Source organism: Leptosomus discolor, chromosome Z (genome assembly GCF_034619465.1).
Source record: "Leptosomus discolor isolate bLepDis1 chromosome Z, bLepDis1.hap2, whole genome shotgun sequence".
NCBI classification, from domain to species: domain Eukaryota; kingdom Metazoa; phylum Chordata; class Aves; order Leptosomiformes; family Leptosomidae; genus Leptosomus; species Leptosomus discolor.
Genome location: NC_141419.1, coordinates 62923424 through 62949986, shown reverse-complemented (window position 1 = coordinate 62949986; position 26563 = coordinate 62923424). Strand labels below are relative to the sequence as shown.

At 36.9% G+C, this 26563-nt stretch overlaps 1 protein-coding gene across 2 annotated transcripts in view; it reads right to left on the bottom strand.

The window, feature by feature from the left end:
- The window catches only part of GLIS3 (GLIS family zinc finger 3), a 169381-nt gene that overhangs the window by 46859 nt on the left and 95959 nt on the right, over window positions 1-26563 (bottom strand). For both annotated transcript variants that reach the window (XM_086479968.1, XM_086479967.1), the window contains 2 exons: window positions 2595-2756; window positions 1018-1128 (listed from right to left, as the gene is read on the bottom strand). In XM_086479968.1, the coding sequence (XP_086336094.1) occupies window positions 1018-1128; window positions 2595-2756 (273 nt within the window). The remainder of the gene's footprint in view (window positions 1-1017; window positions 1129-2594; window positions 2757-26563) is intronic.

Here is a 26563-nt window from a genome sequence, read left to right as displayed (position 1 = left end):
CTCACCAGGGCACAGTAGAGGGAGAGAATAACCTCCTTTGACCTGATGGCCACACTCTTCTTAATGCACCCCAGGGTACCAATGGTCTTCTTGGTCACAAGGGCACATGGCTGGCTCATGGCTAAGTTGCTGCCAACCAGGACTACCAGGTCATTCTCCGCAGAGCTGCTCTCCAGCAGGACAACCCCCAGCCTGTACTGGTGTATGGGGTTATTCCTCCCCAGCTGCAGAACCCTACACTTGCCCCTGTTAAACTTCATTTGGTTCACTTCCGCCCAGCTCTCCAGCCTGTCTAGATCTCACTGAACAGCAGCACAGCCTTCCGCTGTATCTGCCACTCCTCCCAGCTTCATATCGTCAGCAAATTTGCTGAGGATATACTCTGTCCCTTAATGATCTAAACAACCTAACAAAATAGTGCCAGTAATTAATAGGAGATATGATGAAAAATGCTCAGGAAAAAAAAAAAAAAATTCCCTTATGTCGCAACTCAGCTCTTCAAAGATGTGCTTATATATATAAACAATCATTGACTCATGGACTTGACATCCACAGGGAACTGGTGTTGGGAAATGTCTTGGTATTTGGAAGTGTCTGCCATATGGAAATATAATTTAGAGCTTAATCTCACATACTGTCCATCTGCCCTCTAAACTCATCATTCCGTCTGAGACCGGCCATGTAAACTGGATTTTGTATTACTACATATTTACCATGCGGCAGAACTTTAAAAACAACATTTTTTTTTTAAAATTATTTTTTATTTGTCTCATTATGTATGTTTAGTGATTAATCATCACATCAGAAACTAAAAAGCATTAAAGCAGGCAGCCTCATTAAGTCAAAGATTATATTATCATCTATCTAAGAACCATATCTATTATTTCCCATTAACAGTTTTTCTAATCAACAGTCTGAAATCAGCACAGGTACTTGAAGATGCATTGAAATATCTAATATTAGAATACCGATTTCTGCACATAGGCTTTACATCAGCCAACACAGCAGAAAATTTACCTTTTTCCTGACTTGTTGGTCTTTGGAAGAATGGGCTTTCACATGTTTTCTCAGGGAACTTGGATCTGTGTACCGTTTAGTACATCCTGGAATCTGACATGCATAGGGTTTCTACGTCAAAAAGAAAAAGGATAAAGCAGCTGTTATATTACAGATTATTTTAACTCTAGAGAATCCCTTGTGAGCCTTGGGGTGCTGCAAACCTCATTACTACAGAACACAAATGTTGTACATTATTACAAGCAGAATACTCAGTAATTTATTAGAAAGGGAAAGGAGGAAAGTAAGGCTTATAAGGAGGACAAACCAAAGGAAAGCTTTCATTATGGCACCTTTCATTGTTACCTTTTTTTTCATATATCAGTACAATGAATATTGTTAGTTATACTCACAATTCTTCCACCCTCAGAGCAATCTTTGACTTAATCAGAAATTACATTCTTTAGTGAATCAGGTAAAGAAACTGCAGTAAAGGCCCAGACAGACTGTTTAGGATTATAGAAGAATCTGCTTCAGAAAAAGAGAACAAGAAAAAGTGTTAGTTTATGACATTACAGAGAGAGCAAGCAAAACCAAAAGCAAGCACTGAATACTGAAGTTTCAAAAATATTACAAACAAAAATACACATTTTACTGTAAAGTACATGACAAACTCCTTTGACTCACATTTTCTACTAACACACGTCATTTTAGAAAGGTACTAGTCCTGTGATACCTTTATAGTTTTATTTAAAGAAAGCGCAATAATTCTAACTCAGCAAATAAATATAAATCTCTATAAATATCTCCCTCTGCCTGTTCTAACCTGTCTATCCTCCCTGTAGACTTCTAGGTCCACAATACAGAGTACTAAATGGAATTTAGTTCCAAGTGTCAGCTGGAATCAGCTATTTTGAAATTTAGCCATTTCCATTTCACAAGCATTTCCAAAAACACCTTGTACAAATGATTAACTTACGAGCCATGCTATCGACTATTCAAAATTGATAATTTAAGTTTTGTGACAGCTATTTAATTCAAATGGAATTGTTCTCACTTACTTTCTTTCTGGATTTCTGCCCTTTGGAAACTGCTTGTCTCTGATGAACCACAATCTTTTGTTATGAAACAAAAGTTCTTGTACAAATCTCAGCTGTGACTCAAATTCACAAGCAATAATTCATTGGAATGAAAATTTTTAGACTTACAAAATTATTCTTCTTCTCTTGACTTTCTGCTATGTGTCTCAGCCTTAAGTTTAACTGAGTTTTTGTCAACAAATAGCAGTTATTACCACAGATGGCTTCTGTGTCTTTGCATACTGACTTCAGGTTCCCTAAAGATCACCTAAGTGGGAGAAAGTTACTGCCTCTGTCTGCCACAAAGCCCATGGAGCTGTGGCCTCTTTATCAACTAGTTTGGCCCATCTTCATCCATGCTTACGTTACTGTGTCACTTCTGAAATAACTCAAACAGCGTCATCAGACCCTTCTCCCTCCTATCTCTCAGGTTATGGGCTACCTGCTGCCACCGAGCTGGAGGAAAGGAGCACATGATCTAAAGAACAGGGGACTGCAATGGGACATGTGCTTCCTTACAGTGTCCAAGTGTGTCCTCTGGTGCTTGGCACGGTCGCTGGAGTTGCTGAATGCTTTCTGGCAGCCAGGGTGCTGACAAAGGTATGGCTTTTCACCCGTATGGCTCCTTAAGTGAATCTTGAGATTTTCTAGTCTGGAAAAGGCTTTCTTGCAACCCTCAAACTAGAAAAAAGAAAGACATGGTTTGAAAGGAAAGCACGCACAGCAAACTGCAAAAGCAAACACTGAGCAGGAGGGTGCAAGGGCTTGCAGAGACCTCCCATCTGCTATGGCTGGATGCCTCTCCAGAGCTGAGGAAAGCCTGGCTTCTCCATGTGGTTGTTGCTGCAGAGTTTGAAGCATTTAAACCATAAGAATATATTTATGCTCCCTGTACATGGCTGAATTAGGAAACTATGTGCTACTCCCATTTTACAGATGGGGGACTGAGACCCAAAGAGATCGGTCAGCTCAGAGCACCACTCAGCCTATCTGGGAAACACGGCCCCAGCTGATTCTCCCAATAGCACATAGAAAGCAAAATGGTCACTGTGGGGTTCCCAAGTCCGGCGTTAGCTACCCTTAGCTCTGCTCTGAGCTTGTTTGGATATTAGCAACTGAACGGAACATGGGCATCTCTCAGTACCAACCCAACCTACAGAGCAACAACAAAATCACGCAGGGAAATGTGTCTGCTCTGCCTTGCCGATGGTGATATAAAAAGTAAAATGATTTTCAAAATATTTCTTTACCATTCTGCCACGTATGAGGTACTTAAAATAATGGGAGCCCATCAAAATAGGATTTAATCCCTGTGGGTAACCAATAATCATACAGCACAGTATTTCTATATCTAATGAAGTACAGCATCTGCAGAGAAACCTATGTTTATATGAGCAGAAAACCAGCTCATCTACCACGTTCCCATAGTATTCTTTATCCTAAGAGAAACTAAAAATCATCAGTTCTATTTGACACCAGCATTTTTATGTACATTTTATTTCAATTAGACTTCAATATTTATCAACATAGCTAAAAAGTACAAGATTTTTAAATTCTATCAGTCAAGATGAATTAATCTCATTAGTTTCAGATGCTGCCTATTCCACTGTGCAACATCTAAAGGATCTGTTGCATAACATGCTAGCTTGCAGTTTTCGTATGCAAAAATAACGCATTAATAGAGATGTCAAACATTTCTAATGCTAACACAAAATTTTCCACCATTTATCTTCCTATTCATTTTACTTACTTAAAAAGAAATAGGACATTTTTCACTTACATTAGAATAACACAAATAAATTTTATCATGTATTATACAGTGCATGCATGTTTACAAAAGCACAGGTATGAAAACACTGATATAATTCTGATCATAATTAGCATGCCTCTCTTACAAATCTGTAGGACCCTCAAAAAAGAGAAAAAGCAGGATACAAAATTTTCACCACTTAATTTTAAGCACTTCAATTTTTTGGATTAATGCAAGAGAGAGAACGTCCACAACTTTGAAAAATTAAGGGAGAAAATACAGAAAAAAGAAGTTTCACTCTCCCCAAACAAACCGGGAAGGCTGAATTTCCATGCAGCACTCCCTACCAGCTTTTGTTTAGTTTTAGCGACAGAAGGAAATACAGACTGAATGTTGCCCAGGAAAATACTGTATATAGGAGAAAATACGCATTACCTATAAAATAGTAATATTAAAATTAAGCTTGAAAACTCAAAGCTTGAGAAGGGGGATTAACGACCCCCCACTATATAACTGCAATTTTATCTTTCACACACATCATTTTGATAGAGAAAATTTCTCAAACCATGAAGCTTTTCATTTATATCCCAACCTTTTATCCAAAGCAAACCTACGGTGCTTTTCTGATTACGTAATTTTGATCGCTAAACATTAATTTATGCTTGTAATATGGTGTTGCCTTTATGTTTATGAAGGTTTAGTATGCAACCAAAACATTGTTGCAAGTGTAAAAATATCTTTACTTTTAGAGAACTATTATTAGAAAATATTTCAGGATAAATAACAAAAAAAAAATAGACAGATACCTCTTACAATTGCCTGGACAAAGATACCACATTTTTCAAGCAAAAAGTAAGCAAGGAGAAAGCATAAAAAGCATGACAGCTAAATGCTTGATGTAACAAATGGCCTTCGAAGAGAAAAATAATTCAAGAGCATCTATGTTAAAATAACAAAGAAACCTACTGATTAGCGTAACTTACGTAGACAAGCTATTATTTCTTATTAAATTCATAAAAGAACAACAATCAACTGTTATGACAGTAACTAAGCTGCACATAAGTATGAAATAAAACATAGTATCTCAAGAAACCTCCAGTTTCATTGGGTAAAACTCAGCCCAGTGAAAAGTTCTAAAAGCAGGACCTCCGTTTCGTTTATTTGACAGGTTACTAAACTTTGAATCTTCAAGCATGCAAACAAAATTAAATGTGTAAAGAATTGTTTATATGACTATAAAATTAGCATTGAATTTAACTAGGCAAAAATGTTTAACTGAGCAGAAATGGGGAATGTTATCTTACAAATTTAAAATTGTGAATTCTGAAGACTCCTGCACTGCTGATCATAATTGGAAGCAGAGAAGACGTGTCTGACACACAGCCCTAAATTACTGTGTGTCATATTCACAAGGCTATATATAGTTTGTACTGCAGAACAGGTCATTCTAGTAAAACACAGAAACTACAAGCCTGTATTATCACAAAGACCATCTTTACACAACAGTTAATGAATGTTTAGTCTGAAAATGAGACTTTTTGAATCTCTGGGAATCTCTGATGCTTAAGATAAAAGGAATGACAATTCTTTCCAGCAACACAGAACATACATTCTTGCCTGACAACCAGTTTTCAACGAAAATATTCCAGAGAAGACACAATTACCTAGGGGGGAAAAAAGTCAGGGAGATGGTAGTTGTATTTTGAAATGGAACTCTTTATAGTTTGTAAGTTATTAACTGTGGTAGAAGAGGAGGATGTAACACCTTTATGACAATTAGTGACTTAAGCACGTGGCATGCACTTGGCATTCTGAAGCTGTTTAACACTCCCAAGCATACTCTTGATTAAAACAGATTTTTTTGAAGTATTATGTGGAATTAATTGTGTAATGTTTTCCTAAACTGCAATACAGAAATCATAGCTTTTATATTCACTGTTACATGCAAATTGGAACCGTTAAGTAGCTCACAAAGAAAATTTCCTCTCTGTACTTCCTAAACGTGGGAGTTCTTTCTAAAACATATTCATCAGAGTGTCCATATCCATGTTTACTTTATCTTTTTATAGGGGTAATTTTCAAAAGCAAGAAACAATATATTTACAGTGAAAGGTAAAGCATGTCAATAAAAAGCAAAAGCAGTGCTATGACTTTAAAACACTCATGTTCTTACGAGTGTGCTGTTCAGCTTTGTATACAGAGACGGTTTTCAATGTACCAGGCAATCATCCTGTAAAATTACAATATCATTACATAGATTTATCAAAAATAATCTGTGCAGCATGTAAAGCTATGCTGGATGCACCACACACTTGGGAGCCCTGTCTGGAATTATAACGACAGTAATCTTCATTATGAAATACATTTAGACCCTTACATACTAGGTCAGCATGGTAATACCAGCGTGAATACTTTGATGTTAGTAGCAGATATTCAGGGGGCAAGTGTTCAAGAACTTAGTCAGTTTTCACTGTAAAAGGAACTGCTCTGGTTATCTCACTTGATCACCACTGTAACCTGAAGACAAAGAACACCTGCCTCAGATCTGATCCATTCACAGAAAAGTATCTAGGCTTGATTTTAAAAGTCAATGACAGACAGCCCAACTTCCTCTTAATCCAACTATCCCCTAATATTATCTGGTATTAAAAACCTTCATTTTTTCCTATCTGAATGTGTTTTGCTTCAGCATGCAAACAGTGTATTTTCTTCTGTCTTTTTCTGCTATATTAACATGATACGCAATGTAAAAGATAACTTCTGATTCTAAGTACTTTCTGCCATCAAGTCACTTTTTTCAAATTTATATATTTAAAATTATTTGCTTTCTCACTATAAACAATGCTTTCTCAGACCTACTTTGAAATTGATTCTAAATCCAAAACAAATAAAAATAAATACTCTTAGAAATACTGACATCTGAGCAGTATTTGACCTTACAGTAATGACCCTGCCCATGGCAGGGGGCTGGAACTAGATGATCTTTAAGGTCTCTTCCAACCCAAACCATTCTATGACGTTATGATTCTATGATTCATTCAATATACAATATAATGTTACTATACTGTCCTATTCTGATACTCTTACATTTAGGCTTTTAATATTTTTTTATTTGAATTAGTTATACACAGTGATTGTCAAGTATTTTTCAGCATCACTGAATTTGGAAGAGGATCATCTTTTATTTTTTAAGTGTGAAGGATAAGCATTCCCTTTCTCTGTTGCCATGTGTGGGGAAATATTTATGGGATATCATAAGAATATATTTTATTACGTTCCAAATCTGGTCTCTCTCTAAGGTTATGGGGAGAGTTGTGGGTTTTGTTTTTAAATTTGACTTTGTTGCAACTTTCCTATAACCATTAAATTGCACAGCTGGCTTTCTGTGTATCAAGAGCTAACCAATGTCCACACAAAGTCCCCACAACAAACCTAGATACTTCAGTGACAGAATACATTTTGTTCTTCAATAAAACAGATTACATGCCTCAGGTAAGAAGCAGAAGAGACTGAGAGGCCCCCAAAAGGCTGTGATATAGGGAAATGATTGCATAAGAGACATCCAAATGATCTCAGAAAATTAGCTGTGCCCTATGCTTGATGGAAAGGTGAAGAACTGCCCAAATATCTCCCAAACTGAGTTGGAGGAAATCAATCCAACCCTACATACACACCCAGAACGTACTTCAAATACACCCCTATACAGTTGCAGAATACCAGTTAATTTGGCTTAGTAGCCTGTTCAGCCATGATGAACCTTTGATGATGCAAAAAGAAGAAAAAAGTGCACCCAGAAACTAAGATACCTATCAGAGAGGAAAAATTCCTCTCTGATTTTACAAGGTCACCAAGATGAGAAGCTTCACCCTAGGAAACACGCTTTCCATGAAAAATCATCGAAATAATCAACTTCTCTACCTTCCACGCCTCTTCTGCATTAAGCACAATGGATGCTACTTCTGGTGCTATGACACATGGCATCATAACTGCAGAACTGGGCCTTTGCTGCTACCTCCACACAGGTAGGAAAACCAGCAGTTTCACAGATATACAGTTCAGATTAGACCTAGCTCTTCCTTTGCCAGCAAACCCATGGCTAACCCACAATAATCCACAACTGATTGCACATGATCACATAGATGCATACTCTGAAAATTTTTCACACAATGAGGTTTGGTTTTCCATTGATAATTTCTGTGGTCCCCTTCTGACTACTTCTACATTCACCTGGGATACAAAATACAGGATCAAATATTTCAGCAGCAGTCTTACCAGTACTAGGCTTTCGGGTAACATGATTTTTCTGAATCAAACCCTCTTTTTCACCGATTCAAGGATCATGTTGTTTAAGCCATAGGATTTTACAGTTGGTAATATTTTTATCAATATTTTATTTAATAATCACTTTTTGCTAGGCAGAACTTATCATCTTGTAAATAATCTGTATGTGTTCATTCTTGCTTGTATTGCTTTGCATTTGGCTGGTTTACAGTGCACCTTTTTATAACACAATAATTCATCAAAGTCAATCAGATCATCTGTAAGTGTGATTTCCTCATTATTTGTGGCTGTACTAGTCCCTAGTAGTATGTACATTTACTAAAATGTAAAAAGTTTACCTACTTAGCACCACTATTGTGAGAAAAAGTGAAGCACTCTATCTAATACGTGCCCTACTAACAGAATTTAATACAAAAAACTTAAAATCATAGAACCTTTTGGGTTGGAAAAGACCTTTAATATCATAAAGTACAACTGGAAACCTAATACTGCCAAGTCCACCACTAAACCACATCCCTAAGTGTCACATCTACATGTCTTTTTAATAACTCCAGGGATGGCGACTCAAGCCCTTCCCTGGGCAGCCTCTTCCAGTGCTTGACAACCCTTTGATGAACAAGTTTTTCCTAATGTCCAGCCTCCCCTGGCGCAACTTGGGGCCATTTTCTCTTGTCCTATCACTTGTTACTTGGGAGAAGAGACTAACCCCCACCTCACTACAACCTACTTTCATGTAGAGACCTCCTTCCACATAAGGCTCAAAACACCATGTCATTCAAACATGGAAAGCCTCAGAGAAACCCAATTATAGTGTATACTGTCTTTTTCAAAAAGAGAACCACAGGCATTTCACCAGCTATATTTTGTATTTCATTCCACACTGATCCCCATCTGGGGGGACAAAATTCAGTGCAAGACCTCCTTTGGAAACAGCATTATCTGCCTCTGATTCCACATTTGAATTACATTTAAGATCTATTAATTAATAAATTATTAGCAAATAATATAGGAGTCTTTTTAAATATTCTGTGCTTAACATTTACAATTTTATTTAAATTTTTTTTCCCAGTAAAATATCAATACGGAAATGTGGTACTAGTTTTCTACTTTTTCCTTCTTCCATCCCAGACTATAGAAGTAACAGCTTGATAACACATGCTCTCTCGAAGAGCTGATGGACATGGGAGGAGAAAACTAAACAAGTGGGACTCTACAGTAAAGGCAAAGGACTCCAAGATGTTTCATGTAGCCTTCTGAGTCTTTGGAAACAGAGTGACATAACTTGACATAATATAACCTGAAAGATCCAAACTGGTGTGAGTCTGCCTCCTCGAAGACAGTATAAAATGTCGCCTCTGCCTCGTGCAGATGTACTGTCTGGACATTGACCTGATCCCACTCATGACAGTAAGTTGCTGTCTGAGATTGCTTTGACAAGCTTTGACTTGCTTACTTTAGTAATATTCATAAGCTGACCATAAGCACGACAAACAGAAGTTTTAAATTCCAGACTTCGGAGAAAGTTATCTGAATAAAATATAAGCCATTTCTGAATTTTAGGGAACGCTGTCATATGTGAATGCATGTATGCAAATGGAGGGAATGGTATCCCTAAACACTATAGAGGAAAAAAAAAAACCAAGAATAGCATATGCATAAGGCTCCAAACGAAATCTTTGAATTGTTCAGTAGTCATGTAGCATTTTAAAAAATATTAATTAGCAGACAAACAATGATTATATCTACCTGCCAATTAATTTCGAATACTCTGATACACTGACCACGTAGGTTCTTCTGTGTCAGCACCAAGGCAGGTGGTACGATAAGGACAAAGTATCTTTCCCCAGCTTTGCATTTATCACATGAGCAGATGTAAAGGCTGTTCTTTATATGGCTTTCAAACAAGAACGATGCATTTCAAGCATTAATAGTCTTTTAAAAAGCATTTCCCGTCCTCAACAACACTAGCAGGGTGCTGCTCTGCAAGAAAGGTAAGGGCTTTCAAAAAATTGAGAGTAAGACCTCATATGAAAACCTTTTAAATAGCTTTTTATTCCTCCAGACTCTCCTGCCTGGCAATCTTGTGAACAACACATAATTAGCGTCAGACATCATTCAAACTACTGACATCAGGTGATAACCAACAAAGAGGCCACATGCCACAGCAGAGATTTAAAAGCCCGGGTTAATTTAATGTAAAATAAGCACTATGCTTTTAACCCTTAAAGTGTTTAAATGGGGAAAAACATAGCATTCAGAGCAGCACTTCATTATAGTGCAACCATTTCCATCTGAACCGAATACAATTTGTGACATGGTGACTGAATGCTTTGCTGCATGCAGTGCTTATATAAGGCTACATCTTCCTCAAAGCTATGCAAAGGCTGGGATTTATTTTCTGCTGTTATAGTTCAGTTTATGAAATGATACAATGTTTTGGAATTCTTTGCTCCAGTAAATAATGACAGACTATGTTTAGATGTGTTGCATACAATTATAGTAGATGCTTATTTGCCCAACCATTCAATGACAATTTCGTCCAAAGCCTATTGAAGTCCATAGGTAATTACTCTCTTTTTTCCTCTTAAAAATAGAAGGTTACCTCCACTGCAATATCCTTAACTTCAGGTATTTCTGGTAGATTCCATTAAAATTTTACAATCCAGCAATACAAACAAAAAATAATTACAGACCATGACAAAGCCTAAAGTCAATTATTTATCTTCTTTCTACTTCCTACTTTAAGCTAAAAGGCTTATTATACTCAATAGATGTACAAGAAAGTTCATACTATGAGTCAGATGCAAGACTTATGGGACTAGTCAGTGCTTATGACTGTAAGGCTCATTTTTTAAGAGCTTTTGACTAAGGAGCACCTAATGCTTTGTGTGTGTGTGTATGGATAGAACAAAATCAAAAAAGCTATATCCTAATCTGATTTCAGTTTTCCAATACATCCATCTCTTTGAGTATATTTTAAGTAAGAAGAGCTGCATACTGCTGCTATAACTGAAAAATGCAATGAGTTCAATGAGAAAAAAAGCAGATATTAATGCAGCGCAAAAAATTCTGCATTGGTTAACATAGGGGAAATTGAATTGGGCTACATTTTCAGACAGACACACCAGAGTCTCTTGCATTCTCTTTGAACAAAACTTCACTTTATCAGCCACACTGTACACATTTGGCAAAGTATTTCCATATGTAGACAGATTACTTGAGATTATCAATAAAATTTAATTTTAATCTCCTCTCCAAGGAGATCAGCATTCACAGAGAACAATCTGGTGTCAGTTCTGACAAGACAAACAGGAACAGTGGATTAAGGATGCCACCACATTGCAGTAAAGGTGGAAGAGGAAAACAGGTACGGAACTATGTCTCACAACATTTTATTGTGAGAGCTCTCTTTACAGATGTCTCTTTCTATTTATGTGTTCTTGATAAATGTAGCATGGTCATTTCTCCTTTTCATTTCAATAGTCCAGAGATCTTCATACTTCTCATATTCTAAAGATCTGCACCACACCGTATACTCTTACTTTCTAGGTAACACCATGCCTAAAGACACAAATACCTCAGCTGAAATGAAGCACAGTACATTGAATGTTACATATCCATGAAATAATGGTGTCAAGAGATTCATTCACCATGGAAATGTCTCTTGTTTTGATTAGTTTTAGTAAGCATGGCCATTTCAGACTTGGAAGCTATTTCTGTTGCTGTGGAGAAGGTAAATATTATGACAAGTCCCTTCAAAAGAACTATTACCGAACATATCGGCTGCTACTGATTGAAGAACCATATGGTACAGAAGCCATTAGTGGAAGAATGAACAATTTGGGAATTCTTTCATTGCTTCCTTTTGGAAGCCAGTGCTCCTGATTTTTTCTGTTTTTTTGGGGGTTTGTTTGGTTGGTTGGTTTTGTTTTTGTTTGTTTGTTTTTTTCTCCTTTCTCTTCCTACTTGGCATTTCTAAAAGGTTGTCTTTGATCCTCTTATAACTGAGGTCACCATCTGTATTCATGCAGCTTTCTCTACTAAAATTCAATATGGTTCTAAAACTGTTCACTGTTAAAGCAGCTACTATTATTGCTAAACCCCAGAGAAGTCATCTAGATTTGAACACTTCTTCCTTCTACTAAACTTGCAAGAACCGAATAACCTTTTGTCAAGTAAAAACCCAGCTACTTCCTTGCCAGTATTTTAAAAAATACACGCAGGAACACTATCTTCCCCTCCAACAGATTTAAGCATGTAGCTACATGTCATTTCTGTAGTTCAGATCTCTATAGGATCTCATACCAGAGATGTGCTATAAATGAGACCATAGGGTTTCAAACATGGTGATGAAGAAGTGTGAATCACATTCTCACCGGGAAGATTCTATCGGTTTTGAGCATTTTGCTCTTTGTGAATTTCACAAAGGACTAAATTTTGATTTTTATTACACTAGGAGGAAAAAAAAAGGAATAAAAGATCAGGGAACCTCTGAAACCATAGCCCAAATGGGAAAGAAAAATTAGTCTAGAGGGTTCATCCTCACCAAACTCTGTGTCCAGAATCAGATGATTTATGATTCTTCTATTTTCTATAGATAGAAATAGAATAGAAATATCTATACATAGAAACAGGAATATTCCATTCTGTTCTACTCCATCCTATCCTATCCTATCCTATCCTATCCTATCCTATCCTATCCTATCCTATCCTATCCTATCCTATCCTATCCTATCCTACCCCATCCCAACCCATCCCATCCCATCCCATCCCATCCCATCTATAAACATGCAAACTGGGACTGAAAACTTCGAACAAACATGCAAACTGTTCTACAAATACCATTGAAGTATTTCTTCTTACAGTTATTTGAAAATATATCACTTGATTGCCATTTTTCACATACAATTATATTAGAGACAGGAAAGTGCTAAGATGATCATCTTGACTAGAGTATTGGTAAACTGTCACACAGTACATAGCTCACAGCTGACACTGTAAAACTTTTAGCACAGCTTTTTACAGACCTGGGTATGAGGTTCTGGGTATGGGGCTAGCCCCAGCATATCTGCACAAGGCCAGCTGCTATCTGGCATAGGGTCTCTCAGTAAATGCCATTTATTATTTACAGAGCCAAAATTAATTTTTCTTACAGATTTTTTTAATTGAAGAAAGACATATAGATCACTGCCAAGAGTAAGAGATCCATTTGATCTTTCATGACCACAGCATTTGACTAGAGAAAATATGCTAGGATACAGCAGAACACGTCCATAAACACTAACTTTGCATCCAAAAAAATTATGTACTTAAGTTATCCTGGAAAAAAAGGTTTAAATAGCTCCAATTTTGAAAACCTGACACTGTTGTTAATTAAAGGGCCTGGTTAAAGAGTTTCTATTAAAGCAAAAGCATAAGGCATAACAAAGTAATGAGACAGAAAAGCACAACACACAGAGGAAGTGGCATGATTAGGAGAAATAAATATGCTTGTCCAAAACTTGACTTGCACTTAGAAGTTCAAGATTCACTGGAAAAATGCATCAAACAAGATACTGAAAAAGGCAACTCTCTTAATACAATATTTCTATACCTGTTGCACTTTCTTTTTCTGTCAAATTGGTTCCATCAAATTTAACTTCTTGCATAAAAACAATTTTAATTTACATATATAAACAGAATATTTTACTTCTAAAACAACAGAAGATTAAACTGTGTTGCTGTTCCAATTTTTAATGGCATGAGGAGTATCTTTTTCTGAGTAAGCTGTCTCACAGGAATACACAGAAGCACGCTGTCTGATTTCAAGAACCAAAAAGTCTTAGATTCTCCATTATCTAACAACAACCTCATAAGGGGACCGAACCTTTTGCAAATTTCATATGACAGAATTTATCTGACATATTTCCATCAGGGAGGTAATGTTTCTTGAATGCCTCTTGTTGATTTATTAATGAGATATTCAATCCATGATGTATTCATGGTCCACTCAGTACCTAATGTAGAAAGGACTGTTTCTCTTACACTCTGACAGAAAACCCTCTTGGATAATAGTTCTATTTTTCTCTATATATTATTAACAATTTATAAAAGCACATCTGTGAACCAACCAATCTTACTCAGCTGGTGAAGAAGTCATACAAAAATTAGAATCATGCCACAAGTCTAAGAAAAAATTAAGGCTAAAATTAGGATTTTTTTCATTTAAAGTTCTGTATTTTCACAAAAAAAAAAATATATTCTCTTCTATATTTAAAGGAAGTATATTATTATAGCATTAAGTCCAAACAACAGGCTTCCTGAACTTCTTCAGCTAGTTTCTTCAGAAGGATGAGGGAAACATAAAAAACTATATCCTTTTCATTGGATGCAAGTTCTCTGCTTTTGTTAGAGGATATAATTCTCTTTAATTGATTGCTGAATCATAAACCAGAAGACACTACACCTCAAAAGTGCTCTTTCTAAATTGAGAACAGCATGTAACCAACTCCAGCATAGGAACTTCAGATGTCTAATCAAATTAAATGTATAGTTTCTTTTTTAAATGTACTTAGCATTTTCCTTTTAAATAACATTTTGAATGTTATTATATGAATGAATCCCTCCAATGTCTATGTGAGGAAAGAAGGAGAACGTTACGCTTGCCCTGCATAAAGGACCTGAGGCCAAACATGTAGTGGAATGGATACAGTCATGTAGTGGGAGTGAATATACCTAATTAAACTGAGCAGTACTCTGCCAGTAGTAGTATTATATCATAAATGTACAGTAGTGACCAAAACATTACAGGAGTTGTGGTCCCAAGATAAATCTCCTTTTAAATAAATTGTTCCAAAGTTTTATTCTTTACATTGTCTTTTAGTGCAATTTTTTTGAAATATAATCTGTGCATATTTACAGCTATGGCTATCCGCTATACTTGGATACTTGGCTATAAGGAATACTTGGCTATCATCTAACTATAAACCTTAAATTTCCATCTGTTTGGGGAATAAAAATGACACATACTCGTTTTTTTTCTACCTCCATTTTGTAATACTCACTCTCTACCATGATAATGCCATCTCAGTGGTTTTTCATATGAAATTTTAATCCTGACAATTATACATAAAAAGCAAACAAGCGTGTGTTACCTTGCGATATTTCTAAGTATTTGGAGGCATGTAAAGCATACAGAAGTTATACTCATTACATACATTCATCAGTATATATTAATAATTTTTTAATACCTCAAGTAGTTAATTTGAGATTACAGTTGTAATACATTCACTTGAATGGTCTGAGGCATCCAGAATACACTCTGTAGTATTTAAAATCCAGCCCTCATACCACGAAACTACATAACTAGAAATTAAAAAAAAGACCATATTATAATGTTCATTTTACAAAATTCAGGACTTTCAAAAATCTAAATTAAATGTGGCAATTTTTGAAACTACTGCAAAATAAAAATAGAAGTTTTATATTGAAAGTGTGAAAATTATGTTTAGACTTTTTGCATTGCTTTCTTCCTAATTCAGCTGAGGCAATCTGCTGATTTTGACATGAATATGTTCATCACTTTTGCTAGCCCTTAGCTGCATTTCCCAATAAATCAAGTATTCATCAAAAACACTAGCTCAGAAACAGCAACAACAATTCTTACAGACACCAAAGTGGGACAACCCTTGCCAAACTGTTTTTCTCCAAAGAAAAAAATCAGAAACAAACACACTAGTTTTAAAGTAGATTAATTGATGCTTTATTAAAAAGTGTTCCAATTAGTATCTGTATGGCTACTGAAAAAATATGGAACTCCCCAAAAGTTACTATTCAGCAAAAATGTAAGCCAATGAAAACAGAGCAAATGCGATTTCTTAAACAAACTTAACATGGCTGTATTACTGCCAACCCATACTATGACAGTTCTGTCATAATAACCACGTCCCAGTTCTGCATTCCTTGAATATGCACCACTTCCACTGAAATCAGTGGGAATTTTGGATATGCAAGGAATGTAGAATTAGTTTCCTAATCCTTAGGCCACAATCCATGATAATCACAATGCCTCAGCTCATAATAGTGGTGGCTGAACAGTTCTGCAGCACCTTTTAGGGCATTAACAGTAGGATTCTGCTGATTTAGTCTAAAAATTATACCAGGACCTTGCCTCTCCACTCTTACCTGTAATAAGTAATTTTAAAAATTAAGCAACCAAAAGTTTAGAGTGAAATGCATTTTGAGCTGTTTAGCAATGTAGCCTTACCTCGTCTTCCCCGTTTGTCCCGTTAAAGGGGACATTAATAATACAATTCAGCAGTTAAAATTCTACCTTTCCCCTGTTCTGAACAGAGCTACATACACTGCTCTCCCTTCCTGGCGAAACACAGGAAGATATTCACCTCATAGTTTAAGAAAGATGGATTGCAGAAAAGAACAGTTACGGAAAACAAGGCTAAAGTGCTTGCATTGTAATCAGTGGGAGTCCATCACAATAGCAAACAGCCAGAGGATGTTTCTTTCTTAGCCCACAAGTAAACCATATGCAAATTTCCAGCAACATTCAAAATGTACTTCCCAGCTCAGTAAATGTTCTGTGTTCTTGGCTGCTTACCATCCTCAGCTTTTTTCAATTAGGTCCTGTTTGTTTAGTTCACAAAAAAAAAAAAAAGCAGTTCTAAAGAAAGGATTAAGCCCTGTATCTTATGGAGAAAGAACCTAAATTAGAAATTCTGTTTGAATTTGGAGTATTTATTCTTTAATCATCTGCCCTGCTGGGAAGTGTAATAAGAATAAAAGCAGAAAGAAGCTCTTTTGCTTCATCTGATTTGTTCAGCTGAAAACATGCTTTTGACTATCTGCAACTAAATCTCAAAATTCATGACAACTCAGACAATACCCCCACATGTTATAAGCCTGTGACTTAAAAAGAGAGCTGGGACAGCTTACAGAAAGCCACCTGGTGAGCAAGCTCTCCAGATTCAAAAGGGCAAGACAGAAGGCCATATAGCTGTGAAGCAAGCGAATCAAAGAAAACTCAGTAACAACTCAGTGTTATTAAGCAGGGATTATTTATTACGGCGCCGGGCAGCACGGGGGATAGCTCCTTCCATCAGTTCATATACACAAAAATCATACATGTTCATCAGATTTCCTGAGAAAGGCAGTCTTATGGTGATGAGTTCCCAGCGTTCATAGTCTTCCTCCCCTGTCCACTAGTTGAATCCTTCTTCTTGAGCACAAGCCTGGGCCCCTTTTCCAATGCAACCTTTTGTAACAATCAGTTGTGTACTAGAGGTGTCTGCTTGACGTCTGGAGCTTTATCTCCTTAATGTCAGGCAAGATGTTATCTATTTATCAGCTTTGCTCAGCAAATAGCTAAAACCATCCTTGCAGGGGAAGAAAAACTCAGGAAAAATGCAAGTTTTTATCTTTTTTATCTTAGTCAGGGATTGTCAGGGGTTTAACTCTTTCACAAGCAAGACATGACTGTGAGAAGATGGTGACAATAGTTTAGGTGCTGGCAATACAGTTCTTCAGTGCATTATGGCCTCAGAAGGAAAATAATTCTCAAGATGACTAACAGATCTGACTGATTCGCATGAGTTAATAGATGAGAAAACCAATGGAAGAGGCCAGAGGCTGGAAAAGGTGAAGTGTTGGTTACCATTTACTATTTCTTCACAGTAGAATTAATGGAAATAAAATGATTATGCTGTGAATTTAAAATGAAAATTAAGAAAACATGATGAAAAAACAGAAGTCAAAAGAGAAGGCTAAAAGCAGAAATAGGCATCTTCTTCTTTTTAGGATAGAAAATCAATTTGCCTGTATCTGCCATGTCAAATTGTGAAACATTTTTGCTATGATCCCATGACAGTATAAACAGCATCAAAACAAAACTCTGGAAGTTATTTTTCCAAGTGCAAAGAACAAATATGTACAAATACTCACAAAAGGAAAGAAAACAAGGTTGCTGTTCCTCCCCATCTTCCTCCCTCTTAACATCAGAAAAGACACAGTAAGGAAGGAGCCTGATCTTCAGATAATGGTTAGAACTTAGAGCTTTCTGGCATTCCATTTAATCTCACCAAAGCTCAAATCTCATTTCCAACAAACTGTGTTCAAACAGCATCACCTGCAACTCAATTTATGTGCACAAGAAAGTGCAGCCTCTTGCAGATGTTCCTCACAGCAGATAGAAGAAAACATTTGGTGTCAGCAGAAATCACATTGTGAGGAAGACGAGGCTGTATTTCAGGCAAACCCTAGGACTGTGAGCCTGGGTAAGGCCATGGCCACAGTCAGGAAGAACAGAAGTCACTGCACTTAGGCTGTCACCAATGAGCTAAGGCTAATGCCTGAAATAACAATGCAATGCAGCATCTGGGAGTAGAAATATTAGAGCCGGACCTTGGTGTGGAAACATGCAGGACCACAGCTAAATCAACAGAAGTGGCTGGGTACCAGGAAAAGGACTAGGTGTTCAGAGCAAAGGCTGAGCACACAGGACATGATCTGAAGGATTAGGCAAGGCATAGAGCTGGACCACACCCAGCACAGCTGCGGGCACATACTCGCTGGTTGTAAAACCATGGTTGAGGCACAGAATTTTTTTTTTAAAGAGCTCAGCAGTCAATAGTTCCTGCCTAAGGGCAGCGGCCACTGTAGTCTTTTCTGACTCACTACAGGATTGTTACTCCTTCTGCCACACAGACTGTGCAAAAATGTTCAAGTTCCCAAAACCAGAAGATAAGGTAATGCAAAATCTATGTGGATCCCCTTGAAAAGCTGCGCTCATGTAATTCACATATAGAGGGGCTTTTGGTTCCATCTGCTGAGATGCTACCTTATGCAAACAAAATCCTTGTGACAAAAGGCCTGTGGTGAAGGGATGGTGAGGGATTAGTGAAAAACAGTTCCCTCAGGGTGAACCAAAAAAGTTGCTTGACTCTGAAAAATTTAATATAGGAAAAGTTGAGGAATATGCTAATAAAGATTCTGTGGTGTTAATTACTTTTTATTCTCCGTCTTGCTAATAAAGTTAAATCATTCATGCAACATTCACATCCCACGACCAACCTTTAAAATACCAGACATCTACACAGCTTAATAAAGCAAGCATGTATTTATTGCATGTCAGGCATAGCTTAGAGGTATGCTGAACCGTTTTCTTTCCCTGGGGCTCCTGAAAAAAGTGATGCAGAAAGAGCATTACTAAGTAATTTAGGAATAAGCCAATTTCCTTGCTCTATAGCACAGCTCCTCCAATGCATCTAGCAACGTATTTCTTCCCCCTGAATGTGTGAGTCAATGAGTCTGTTGCACATCTTACACATGAGCGGTTCTAGCCATGCAACTGGGGCTTAAGCTATGATAAACCTTAAGTGATCATTACAGAGCAAGGGCAAGAAAGAGTAAATAGAGGAATTTGGTAACGTATGCAGAGTGTTAATGGAATAATCATAAGCCGTGATAAATCTAACAATTTTGTTCCTATCATGCCACAGATGTCATTTTCAGGGGAAGCCTTAAAGGGTTTACAGACTTTATAGAAGCAAACACTTGGGACTAAATCCAAAGACAGAATGAGAGAAGCCAGTCCAGAGCATGCAAGGCCAGGCAGAAGAACAAGATGCATAAAACAGGGACAGGAAGAAAAGAAGATTGGTAAGCATAGCATATTACTAAACATAAGTACATATGCCCATTCCTCAAGTGAACTGTTTGTTCAATGAGTTTTACAAGACATTTATTTATGCACTGTGTCTGGCACCACACCTGGTTGTGGAATACCTAAAGGACATTTTAGATAATAATAGATTAATGACTGTACCTAATTTTTACCGCTCATAGGTATAGCCAAAAAGAACAAAACCCAAAATACCTGCAGATTCAGAGGCGCAAGTAGGGGATGAGTTGTGCAATGTTCTGAGAACAAGGATAAGAAGCTTCGAATTTCACCAAAGAAAAATAAAAGGATGACCCAGTAAATAACAGTCCTTAGAACATACTAGCAATGCATGAAGTTAAGGGGTTTTTTCTCCTCTCATTGATGGACGCTGCATTCTTCTTAGTATGTATTTCCCCTTGGCAACTTAACATTTACCTCATTCACTCTAAATCATTACAGCATTCCATAGTCCTTGAAACGAATCTTTTCCCACTGTGAAAGAATGTCTTGGAGAAGCTACACTAGATATTAGAACTACTTTTGCACTGTTGGTCACAACCATTGTGCTTGGCTTCTTTTAACTGACAATAAAAACTTTATTTTCTATTTTGATAGTCTGTACCATTAAGACAAAGCCAGATGATAAAAACACAGATAAGTGCACAACACAAAGACTAATTTAAAATGAACAGCAGATGGAGCTTACTTGAGCTGATGGAAACAGAAGACTAACTCTGAGCCTGGATTTATGCCCACCTCCTAATCAACTGCAATATAAAAGTACATATTGATGTGCACCACAAAACCAGTTGAAAACACAGCAGAATGGCACTCTGTTGTACTTCACCTATCTGGAGTTTCTGTTTCAAATTAACTTCATGTTTACACTGCTATTGAAAAGGTCAACGTCTGGCTGGAGAGATGTCCAAATGCAGGGTGAGCAAATCTGGTATCTGTATTATATTTTAGGGCAGCTGGTAAATCTGATAGGTGTTTGTTATTAATAGCTTCATACAGAGCCCTGATTATCTTCAGATAACAACTTCTCTGTTAGAGTGTGGGGGAAGGAAGGAATGATGTGCGAGGGGAAAATTGGCATGGTTTCAGAGATCTGGAAGAACCAAGAAACTGAAGTGAACGGGCAATCTTAGGATGGATCCTGCTTGACTAAGCACTTACTGACTCCAATCACACCAGCAGCACTGTGAAAAACATCTGTGATGTCTGTATTCTGTTCTTCCCTTTGTATCCTATGTACCAATAAAGCATTCAAACTGCAGTGGTTTATCTTTGAAGACCACCCAAGTTCAGACTTCAGAGATGACTCAAGGGGGGCTCAGGGGAAGTTCTGTGTGTACTGCACTTGCAAATTTTATTTCCTCTAGAAAACTGACCACTTGCAGAAAAAGTGAGGGTTTCATTATTTGTTTTTATTTTCACAGTTAGTCAGTAGGGGAATCAGAGCCGAGGAATGAAGAACATGATGGTAATGATGATATTGCTGGTAAGAAGATAGTGCTACAGTATTTTTTTCCCTCCGTTAGTGTTTGCTCCTAAGAAGGCCCCACATCTTATCACCTTTGCTAGCCCTGCTAGCAGTGACTTTTCGATGCTTATTAACAGCATACACTGTAACTCCAAAATCAACATACATTATGGGATTCTGATGTTAAGGCTATGCACCTATAGCAATTATATTCTCTTTACGAAAACTATGTATAGAGCAAACATTAAACATGTCCCATTAAATGCATGTCAGCTGTAACTCTGTTACTTACATTACTTTATTACTTGAGTTTGGTTGCTTTGTCCTGCACTCTGAAAACCTGGTGAAAACTTGAATATGTCTTTTGCATTTAGCTAATTCAACATATATATATATATATATATATATATATATATGCTTACCTGAAATATTGTGAGCCACTATTGTCCATAAAGGTCTAAAGGGCTCTTACAAAGATTTCCCTTTCATTTCTGCTTTAATTTATAGTATGAACACTGGATGAAAGGCTCAGTTGTTTCCTTCGGTGTCCTGATGCCCCACCAAACAAAACTGAATTGATTGAAATACAGCCCATTGATGCTTTTGTATCACTATAGAAGCTCATGGCAACCTTCCACCTCTTTTGCTGAATAGTGTAATTGGCCTGCCAGAGAGGATTTGGGATTTTAACATGTTCCTTGTTTGGCTGAGCTAACCAATTATTCTGCAGTTGCTATCAAGGCTGCAGACTTTTCTTCATTGAGGTCATTAAGCTTGTCAAAACTAATTTGTCACCACAACTGCTGACCTTCATTGCCTCTGACAGCAGCACAAGTGTCAAACTAAACAGGCCTTTGCATTACAAGAAAGTAAATGACTGATTAGAGCCCACCAAGTGTCCTGACCGTATGCCACAGTCTGGCCTCCTGACCCCATGAGAGGTGGAAGCAGTACCAACTAAATAACATGGGGTCACCAAACGACACTACTAATAATTTTGTAGAATAAGTAAAAAAAGCCTCAAACAATGCTGCAATGATAATAATAAAGTTTGGGGTTGTTTTCTTTTTAATTAAAAAAGTCACTTACTCTGAAACAAAATTCTATGAAACAAGTTACCAGCTGTCTCAGATTATGTTTTTGGAAAGCTGCTCAGACACAGCAGCTGGCAGTGAAGAACTCTGAGCTCAATCCAGCAGATCATTACTGCATAATCCTCTGTGTATTCCTGACCACCCGAGTGACATCTGAATCAGGCCAGTGGCAGGTTCTTCATCTGATGTAATACTAGCCACAAAGTACTGAGTATCAGTATCACTTACTACAGTGAGGTAAAATTTGTCCCAGAAATATCTGCATATACCTAGAATTTGCTGCACTGAAGATACAGGGTGTGAGAGTCTTATAATGGAGTTAATCCCTTCTAATTATCTGTAGCACTGAATTATTCTGGTGACAAATAATTCATAACCCGATTTTAATCTTTCCTTCAGTGTTTTAATTATATTCAGCTTAATGGAGTAACTTGGAATTAGCAGCATGTCCTCAGTTGCTATAGGGTATCTGACAGGAGAATAAACTTGCAAAAATAAGGGAAAAGTTTCAGAGGAACATTTTCTCTCAGCATATTCCTAACCATACAAGGCACCAATATTGGAAGGGCCTTTATCCCCAATGCTGTGAGAGGTCTTACTTGGTTCAATGACTTGCACTGCCATAAGCTCACCCCATGAATAAATCTTTGCATTGTCAGTACCTTCACTTATATGCTACTCCGCAGTACAAGAAAAGTTCTGTAAATACAGCTGTCTGTAAGTGTCAGCAAGAGGTGTTTGATTTTCCCCCTAGAATCTTTCAAATGCCATCATCTTTTCTCCACACTTTTTATAACATGGTATTTTTCTAAGCCTTTGGAAAGATACCTCTTTAATGGCAACAGGCAGATGCAATATACCTCAGCAAACAGGATCCAGTCTTAAAAGACAATGGCTGTTGTTGGGGTTTTTTTGGCCTATGAGAATTAAACTTATTTAAACAAGGCTAAATGACTTACGGTTCATCAGCAACGCAATGACTTTGAACACCACTGTTCCCATTTAAGAAAGAAAAAATAAAGGAGGAAGAGGAAAACAGACAAAGAAGAAAGAAATGGATAGTAGTGCTGCACAGGATCCAAGGATTTTATTCAGTCCTAATGATGTCATTCAGTATTTAATGTCTGGTGACAAGAAGGTTTTCTTCCCTCCTTTCACCAAGAAAGCAAATTAAACATTAACAAAGCCCTGCATTTGAAGCCAAGATTGGATATGAATCTTAAGTTCTTCCTAACCTTCTCTATCCCTTCCCCCTGGACACAGAGCAGCCACAACTAAAAAAATACGCTTAAGAAGTCACATAATTATTTTGAGCTTGTTTTTAATTTATATTTGGGCTTTGGTCTTACAAAAAGGCTATTACATTCACTGACAGAAAAATAAATAATGGCAATGGTCACTGTGGTATGAATAATTGGAGAACTGCCAAATATTGCTACTTGCTAAGTAACACAAACAAAAGCTTTTAAAAATATGCACATTCTTTGACTAGAATCTTTTGTTGTTAAAATCAGGCATGGGTGAACCAATCAGAACAGGGGAGAGGGACAGTAAGAGTAGAGAAAGAAATGGTATGACAGTCTTTATAGTCCCTAACTACTAATCACTTTTAGAGAGAGACACTCCTCATTTAAAACTTTGCATTATTTCTTGATGCTTTTATTTCATGCAACGGCATTAAGAGTTAATGTGTAGAGAAAGAGAAAAGATTTTTTTTTTCCTTTTGTTTTACTTAATGGTCAGTGTCCACAGGCAGCCAGATAAAGTGTTGCTCTCATAGGATGTACAAAATTTTACAGAGTCAATGTGTTTCCGTGGGTCCAGTAAATACCCAAAAACAGTATTCCTAGTTTACCTCAGTGAAGCTTAATTCTGAATTTGTTCTGATTGCCCACTAGGAGCCTAAAGCAGGCAAAGTTCAATGCAAAAATAACAGCTAAGTGCATATAAACTGGTCTGCAAAGGTTCCAAGTCAGGAAAGCACCTCCTCAAACTGCGAAGGGGATTTTTTTTTTTTAAGCATTATCATACAAAGGAAGAGAAAAATTAATATATTAACAATTAATATAGATTTTATCCTCTGTAAAATAAAGAACGCTACCCACTAAATGCAGATTCTCACCATACTGAGCATAATCTACCTTATGTCATCAATAGTTGTCAGGGAGTGACAATAGGTGTCAGAGGGAAAGGAAAAGATGCACCATGCGAAAGATGCACAATAAACCACCTACATGCCAATAATCCTAAGTTATCTCAAAACTCCCCTGATGTGCCCAGAACACGTTAACTGCTCCAGGATCCAACAGAAAGGAATCAGAGTTGTTCAGATTACTGCCACAATTTTAACCAGAAATCTGGGACCCATGTCTCGTGAAGGCACAGAGAGAGAAGAATTGCAGCAACAAAAACACTGCATCTTCATTGTAGCATTTCAGGCCAGTCATTCGTCCCAGTGACTTAAGTCACCAACTGAATCTTAAGTTGCTCCTAGCTTTCTGTATCCCTTGCCCCTGCACATAGAAAGCAGCCACAACTAAAAAAAAAAAAATATGCTTAAGAAGTCACATAATTATTTCGAGCTTGTTTTTAATTTGTATTTGGGATAGGGTCTTACAAAAGGACTATTACATTAATTGGCAGAAACTTATCAAGATAAGTCTCAAAGTCAAGTCGCCATTACCTAATTAACATTCTGCAATGCAGAAACACTTGGTTTTTGTTCATATGGGCATAAAAAACATTTTTCAGTTTTAAACATACAGATTCCTACAAATCCATCCCTTACTTGGTATGTGGATCTGGCTACTACAGGAAATCCATGCTTTTTAAATGTCAGAATGGACAGAAGCTAACTAAAACTGCAGAGTTGTGAAGGACAGCACAGTATAGCTACACACAAAGACTGGGAGTTAGGTTTTAAAGTATTATATCTAGTCCAGTTTAAATCACAGCTCTATTCACTCTGAACATTCCATCAGTCAACATACTTTAGCAGAAAGATTTACAAAAAGTGACATGCATGAGTACCCAGGGAGAACAAACTTTTATCTGGATATTCCTAAATATCTGTGCTGTTCTAAAAATTGTAAGTAATAAAACACAGCCTGGGTACCCAGTCAGAACCATACAAAAAAGATTTAGAGAAAAGAGCTCAATGAAAAAGCTTAGGATCAGTATGCAGACATGAGCTAAGAGTTGTGAGTCACTGCTACTCTCCTTTATGCAGAGAATTTCAGCCATGAGAAATTCATGTGAATAAGACACAAAACTACCTATAAAAGAAGTGGCACTTTGCATTCATCTTAATTAAATATAAATATCTACACAAGTGCAGGAACACTGAGAATCAGACCTGAAAAATACATAAGAAATATTACCAAATATTCCATACTACAAAATACATCTGAGACTGTAATGTGCTATAGCAATGTGCTGTTCTATGAATATTAAAAAAAAAACCAAAACAGATGTGCTTGCAAGCTATTCTATACTCAGTTCTAGCTATAGAAGAAAAACTACATACAAATCTGCATTTTCTAGAATTATCAGCTAATCTAGTAGTGAGAATGCTGTTAAGGTAACTCGAAAACATTTATAATTTTGGCTTCCAGTAAGAAGTTAAACAATTGCTCTGGCACTAAAGCTCTGAGCAGAAATAAACAAATAAACAAGATCCCAAAGGACGTTCCTTGGAAGAGGGAAGAAAAAGAAAGAAATGTTCTGCTGCAATTTGAATCAGAGTTAGGGCATTCTGGCATCTATTTGATGGAAGACAAAACCATGATTTCTCATGCAAAATATGCAAGACGTATCAGAACAATGTAATTTTGTTTTCATACTCCATTTTGTAAAATTAAAAGTATTCCGTAATGTTTTTAAAAAGGGGGCCATTAATCATTAACTGATTACCACAACTGAATTAAATATCATGCCTATGAACCAAATTGATAAGGCAATGTAAACATACTGATATTCAAGAAAATGACAACTGGGGCACCATTTTGATTCTTTTATCATCCATAGCCTGAGACTTAGACGACAGACTAATTCATGTGATTTATAAAATGTATGTAAGGCACATGCCTTTCTAAAAGCTCAGGTTTTTTCACTTTATTTCCTTATTAGGTAGGATATACTGCAAGTTTATAAGGAAAATTTATAATTTCATATTTCTCCTATCACAAAGTTATTCTTCTCCATCAAGCAACTTGGATTTGATAA